At 40.0% G+C, this 7,312-nt stretch overlaps 1 protein-coding gene across 13 annotated transcripts in view; it reads left to right on the forward strand.

Annotated features, from left to right (window-relative positions):
• Window positions 1-6,842, forward strand: part of EPB41L2 (erythrocyte membrane protein band 4.1 like 2) — a 279,503-nt gene extending 272,661 nt beyond the window's left edge. For all 13 annotated transcript variants that reach the window (XM_050949494.1, XM_050949498.1, XM_050949495.1 and 10 more), the window contains one exon: window positions 6,728-6,842. In XM_050949494.1, coding sequence (XP_050805451.1) covers window positions 6,728-6,835 — 108 coding nt within the window. In that variant the 3' untranslated portion in view covers window positions 6,836-6,842. The remainder of the gene's footprint in view (window positions 1-6,727) is intronic.
• Window positions 6,843-7,312: the final 470 nt, after the last annotated feature.

The following is a 7,312-nucleotide window of genomic DNA, read 5'->3' on the forward strand; positions in this document are numbered from 1 at the left end:
TCTAAGAATTGTGCAATACAGAAAAGGAAGAGCTCAGCAGAATTCATAAGAGCAAGTAGATTCTGAGAATATCAGTTCCATCAACTAGTTATGCTATCATATGTATTTCCTGGGAGGATCCTCAGTCTTCTAAGTGATGATGCAAGTTTTGATGAATATTAGGACACCAAGATCTTTCCTTTAATATCAAGGAAACTAATATTTCATAGTGTATTCATGTATATTAGCAATACATTAAGCATAGTACTCAATTGTGGATTCCTTTGGAATCTTGCACAGATAAATTAATCTTTATTAGCACTGTGTACCCAAAACCAAGCATCATTTTTTCATGCTCACAAGAGAGGGTTTAGAATATTGTTTCACCTGTCCCATACAAAAAAAGGGATGTTGAAAAGTGGAGAACTGGAAAATCAGAAAAATGCAATTATTTGTCCCTTGGGATTGTGATTGCTCAGATTATTTGCATAACTTTTCATTTAAGAGGCGATGGTGACAAAGCTGAAACAAAAAATTATCACTGAGTTATTTAGGCAAGAAAGTCTGCACTTTACATGATGTTGCAGTGGAGCCAGTTTCTAAATTGATGGGAGGTATACAAATCAACAATTAGGGATTTAATTTTCACTTCTTAATTGTAATGTACTGAGGACTCTGAGTAAATTTAATTTCAGATTTTGATGTGCTTGTAGTAAGTGGCTCATGACAAGTTCAATCTCTCCTTGAAGCTTGTAATTAAATGCCAGAGCTGTTTAGCATTAGGCATGAGTTATATCTACCTTGAAATGTATTTAATACATTTGAGACATCTGAAAAGGTCAGACAATATCTTAGCTTTAATAAAACTCCAAGTCCTCCTCTTATACTGAAATGAACAGTACAAAGCAGAAAAATAAGTTGTAAGTATTGACTGCACAGTACATTTTTGTATTAAAGTTCACCATGATATTTAGCTTATGACAAATTATAGATTCCTCTACCATTGACTCTGCAAAGCATCTGTAAAGTTCATAATACCAACAAACTTATATTATGGAGATTGATTCTTTCTTGACTGTTGGCATTGTACAATAACACCTCACTTAACATTGTAGTTATCTTCCTGAAAAATGCAACTTTAAGTGAAACGATGTTAAGCAAATCCAATTTCCCCATAATAATTAATGTAAATATGCGGGAATTAGGTTCCAGGGATTTTTTTTCTTTTTGCCAGACAAAAGGCATTATATACATTTTAAACAATTTTTAAACAAGCAATTTAATACTACGCTGGGGGGAGTAGTGTGCACGTGCTGTGTGTTTACAAACATATTGTACGTACAGTACAGTACTATAGTTGGAAGGTTCTCCTGCCTTACCCTACACAGGCACAGCCCACTGACACTGGAGATGAGGTAGGCAAGGAGGCTGAAGGTGCTGTAGGCTATTAGAAGCATGTTGTGCAGCAGCTTTCCTTACTCTGCAAGCACCGGGATGGGGGGGCTCAACCCTCAGCCCCCTCATTCCCCCCAAGCCTCCATCCTTGACCTGCCTCTTCTCCCCCCCATCTCCTCCCCCTTTACTTCCCACGCTGCGTCCTCGCTCTTCCCCCCACCTCCCTTGCCTTCTAAATGCCACAAGCAAGCTGATTGCCGCCGGCAGGAGGCAAGGGAGGGAATGGGGAGGCGCGCTGAGTCCTCACTCCTCCCCCCTCCCTCCTACCTGGGGCAATTAGCTGGCTTGTAGTGTTTAGGGGGCAGGAGAGGGGGGAGGAGCAAGTACTCAGCGCACAAGCTTCCCCTCTTTCCCCCCCCCCCCGCCTGCTGCCCAGGGCAATCAGCTGGCTTGCAGCATTGGGGAGGGAGGGGGAGCCTGTGTGCCGAGTCTTCGCTCCTGCCCCCGAAATGCCATAAGCCAGCTGATTGCTGCGGGGGGGGGGGGTACACGCTGATCCGTGGGGTCTGCCAGTGGGTGGGAGGCGCTGTGAGGAGCGGGGGGCATAGGGAAGCTGCCAGCTGTGGAGAAAGCAGGCAGCTAAATGACATAAGAGTGAAGCATTGAACAACTTTAAGTGAGCATGTTCCCTAATTGATCAGCAACATAACAATAAAACAACATTAACCAGGGCTACTTAAACTGAGGAGTTACTGTACATCACTGCTGTAGAGGATGAGGAAGCTGTCAAACATGATTGGGAACCAGAGCGGCTGCAGCTGAGAGATTTACTGAGTGAATGGACTTCAAGGTTCTACCAAAGTGAGGTGTAGGAAGCCAGACCTCCTAAGACACTGTTTCTCCACAAGGGATACAAGTACCACAGGGGTATGTGTGCACAGAGGTCTTTCGGGGGTACATCAACTCATCTCGATATTTGCCTGGTTTTACAACAGGCTACATAAAAAGCATTAGCAAAATTGGTACAAACTAACATTTCATACAGAAAATTACTTGTTTATACTGCGATATATACACTGAAATGTAAGTACAATATTTATATTCCAATTTCTTTATTTTATAATGATGTGGTAAAAATGAGAAAGTCAGCAATTTTTCAGTAATAGTGTACAAAAGATTAACTTTTGTATTTTTATGTCCGATTTTGTAAGCAAGTAGTTTTTAAGTGAGATGAAACTTGGGGTACGCAAAACCAATCAGACTCCTGAAAGGGGTTCCGTAGTCTGGAAAGGTTGAGAGCCACTGCCCTAAGAGGTACATTTGAGTGGGACTAAAGGGATCTAAGGTGTAGTTTGCCCTGTAGCCATGACAATCATCTAAAACATTTTATAAGTATCATATGCCCCTCATATACAGTTGTGAGTATCAGCACCTTCTTGTCAACTGTTGTAAATGGGCAACATCCACCTTGATTGCATTGGCCTCATTAGCACTACAAAAGTAATTTTCCCTCTTTTGATGTTCGCCCCTTCTTGTCAGCTTTTGAGAATAAGCCACTTACACCTTAACTGAATTGGCCTTGTTAACACTGAATCCCCACTTAGTAAGGCAACTCATCTTTTCATGTGTTGATATATAAAAATATAGTAAAGTGTGTGTGTGTGTACTGTTTACTGTATTTTTCACTCCATGCACCCGATGAAGCGGGTTTTAACCCAGGAAAGCTTATGCCCAAATAAATTTGTTAGTCTCTAAGGTGCCACAAGGACTCCTCATTGTTTTTGTTGATACAGACTAACATGGCTACCATTCTGAAACTTGTCATCATAATTTGTGTCAAGGTACTGTTCCTGTATCAGTGCAAACTTTTACTCTCACGAGCTCCCAAAGGAAAACTTAGAGGTCCCAAAAGCAAGTTGAGCCATGTCATTAACATGACTAGGAACCAAGGGGCTGCAGCCCAGAGATCCACTCTGAGTGAGATTGGACTTCAAGATTCCACCAAAGTGTGGTGTAGGAAGCCAGGCCCGTTTTCCTAAGGGGTACACTCAGAAGGATTAAAGGGATCTAAGGTGTAGTTTACTTTGCCCTGTAGCCATGACAATCACTTAAACAGGCTGGCCCCTTAAATACTATTACACGGTGCTGCTTAAAATGCAAACTAGTAATAAAATTATCAGGTTTAAGAGATGACAGCAAGCACCAAGCTGTACTAATGAAGCATTCCCTTGTGGGTCCACAAATTTTCTTAATAAGACTCTCTTTAATCAGTGCATCTCCTTTAACCTTGGCATTCTTTCTTGGCCTTCCAATCTCCCTTCACAGTTCTGTTTATTTCCTCTCCCCCATTATCCTATTAGTTTAAGAAATGGTACTCTTCAACCCCCTTGTGCTCCAAGCTAAGATGCTTACTTTGCTGCACCCTGTATTCTTTTTAGGGTTCAGTATAGTTTGTTAGACCGTTTGTCATTAAATATGGATTTATTACTGTTATGAAACTGTATCTCCAGCTCTTGTCGTCTACTTGGTTCTTTGGCATCTTCTCTTGGTTCACTCACTGCAGTTGCATAGCAACACAGCTAAGTCAGGTAGGACATCATTGCCCATGACTCTTGACTGAGATCAAGCGTGGTATGTAGATGCCAAAAACTCTTTTGCATGGTGTATGTTTCCTTTGAGGTTGCAGGTGTGTTTCTCCTCTGAAACTGAGTGAGTGCAAGTCGAGACTGAGTAACTGCAAGGCTCACCTGCAGCAGTATATCTCTTAATAAAACAAGATTTATTAAAAACAGAGAACGGAGTAAATAGAAACCATTTACTTAACATCTAGAATTAAGTTTCACCTTAGCTAAACTAATTAGGATACTTTTTAGCTTAGTTACAGAAAAAAAAGAGGTTTCAGAGTGATAGCCGTGTTAGTCTGTATCAGCAAAAAGAACGAGGAGTCCAGAGACAGCAAAGCACATCTCCCTACAGCTTCACTTGTTTTTCAAGCCTTTGGTATTTGGAATTCATTATCATATTATATAAGGGTCACCTTCCCAAAAGGTATTTTCCATCAGACCCGACCCTATTTCACTTGGAGTCTCCCTTTTCATAAGCCACATGTATCGCACTTTCATGGCTTGGTATGCAAATTTCTGCCTAATCCATCGAGTTAATTTGGTCTTTGTTGAGACTATCCATTCTTCTTGGGCAAAAGTAGTTCAGTGTGTCTGAGAGCAGCTTTTCTTAATTTAATACACACCTTCCTTGTCCCTTAGTTAGTATATATCAATTTATTGACAAACTACATTATTTGTCACAGTTACTTCAAAACATCTTGCATGAAGGAGTGAGAGTAATATGGCCTTCTAGGTTTCATTTAACATCACTTGATACTATCTGCTTCCTTTGTTGCATGCTATCCCACTTCAAATTGTTTCCCCCCTAACGTAATACCAAATGATATCAGTCAGTTTAGGATTAATTTCACCCATTTTCTTCCTCTCCCAGAATGTAAGTCACTGGTACTGTGGCAGTGTTTTTCCAAGATTATGAGGAAGTGAGGACCCTCAAAACAGGAAAATTTGATAAACTAAAGGAAATGTATCTTAATAGTTTCAGTATTCCTGTAGATTAAAGGTGAGGGGTAAGATTTTGTGGAAAGGAATGTATGGGTGTTTGATAACAAGTGTGGTCCAGTTACCATATGATAAAACTTCAAGGACCCCAAAAGAAGCTTATTTTTTAGCACTCTGTACATCCCCACTTTGTTCTGCAAAACCTCTTCCAGCAGTCAAGAACTGGTGACCTTCTGTGACTATTTGTTTTTTGAAGCCTTGCTAAAATATTAGTGCCTTTCTTGCAGAATTACTATATACTGTGTACCCAGAAATTTCAAACTTGAGACTCTTTGAATGGGGATAGGAGGAAGTACTCCCCAGTGTGTGATTTCCCTGCTGGTTTTTCCAGTGTACTTACAGCTAAAAACATATGTCATGGTGACTGTCCTATCATGCTGGCTTTCCAGTGTGAATATTGATGTAAAGTACAGACTCGTTTTAGGTTTGCTGCATTCAAAGTGTTCCCTAGTTAAAAACTATTTGGAATTTAGTAAGTGCCCCGATTATCTTTTTGTACACTTGAATTTTCCCTTTTATCTAGTGGTTTGGGACTCCCCAATATGAGAGTGAAGGCTATTAAGTGATGGCAAATAAGGAAATAATCACTAATGACTCTAAGTACCAGAGGGGTAGCCGTGTTAGTTGGGATCTGTAAAAAGCGGCTAAGAATTCTATGGCACCTTGTAGACTAACATGCAGCTGACAAAGTGGGTATTTACCCACGAAAGTTTATGCTCCAATACTTCTCTTAGTCTATAAGGTGCCACAGGACTCTTTGCCACTTTTTAATGAATCTAAGCAATTAGTACTCAAATGAAATGGAACAATACTAGAAATTTCACACCTGAAAATATTATTTTTCAGGAGAAACCAATAAAGGAGTATAACCTCATTGTCTGCTCTCTGTAATCTTTGGAGATAATCTGCAAAATCATATCACAAATTTCAAAAATGGGGAAATTATTATATGTAATAAGATTCCCATATTGTGCATTCTGTTAGGTAAACACATGAGTCTGCTTTCTATTGCTAGTCTGCAGCTGGTCAAAAGCTTACAGTCTCTTTCATTTCCTTATTCAGCTGCTCTCAATCTTTCCTTTCCTCAGAATCATGAAATCATCTCCTCAAGATGTCTTTCACCCAACTTCCCTTTCACTTCCAGAGTCACAAACAATTCCTCCCAGTTAGAATCAAGTTTAAAATGGCAGCTCCCCGGGTTATTTCCTCCTCCTTCTGAAACAAGAAGTTGTCCCTATTACATTCCAAGAATGTGTTTTTTCCATATTGCATTTCTAACAGATATCTGGGTAATTACTACCAGATCTTGTGTGTTGGATATTTGTGGTGTTCTAGAAATGCCTCATCCCCTGCTTCCTCCTGATATGGTGGTCTATATGCTCTACCATAATGTTGCTTCTGTTTTCTCCCCTTTTATGTTCCTCAGTGTGAGGGAATGGATTAGATGAACTCTCAAGGTCCCTTTCAGCCCTGCACTGTATGATTCTCTGAACCAGCATATAAATCTGTTAGATTGATGGAGGGTATTTTTATCTAGTTTCCAGCATTGGACAGAAAAGGAGAGTTTCCTCTTCAGTTTCCTTTCCTGATTTCCTTTAGACTCAGGAGCTTCAGTCCTGTATAACTGTGTGATTAAATGGTATAATGTGTTGTCATTAGCCCGTCATTCCAGGGCACTTTTTAATTTCACTCTGCCATTGTTCAACTAAATCTTTCCAATATGTTTGTAGGCACTGGCACAAGCAATCAAAGAAGCCAAAGAGCAGCACCCTGACATGTCTGTCACGAGGGTAGTGGTGCATAAAGAAACTGAACTTGCTGAGGAAGGCGAGGAGTAAGGTCAAGGTAAGGAAGCCTGCAACATCAAGTAAAATAGTACAACTAGGCCTGAGATATCTTCATTGGCCTTTATTCCTCACAATTTCCCTTTACATACAGCATAGTTTGAAAAGTTGCTTCATCTTTCTTTAATACACCCATACTTTTTTGGTAATATATGCTTTTTTAAAATAAGCATACACTTATCTGTAGTGCGTATCACTGAAAACTGGCACATTGGAGCAGCCAAGTGTACGGTGCGGTTTTATCTAAAATCCAATCTGAAACTCATTCTCCATTTAAATTTCATGTTTCCCATAAAAATATCCACCAATTTTGTCACAAAGTCCTGTTATTGCATTTACTCTGACATCCCATCGTGTTACCTTAGTATGTTTCAGGAAACACAATTCAGGCAAAGTCTGCAAAGTATGAAATATGAAGCAAACTCCCTACTCACCTGTATGTTTGTACACTTTTTTCATACCTGCCTTATG

Source organism: Gopherus flavomarginatus, chromosome 4 (assembly GCF_025201925.1).
Source record: "Gopherus flavomarginatus isolate rGopFla2 chromosome 4, rGopFla2.mat.asm, whole genome shotgun sequence".
In the NCBI taxonomy this organism is placed as follows: Eukaryota; Metazoa; Chordata; order Testudines; family Testudinidae; genus Gopherus; species Gopherus flavomarginatus.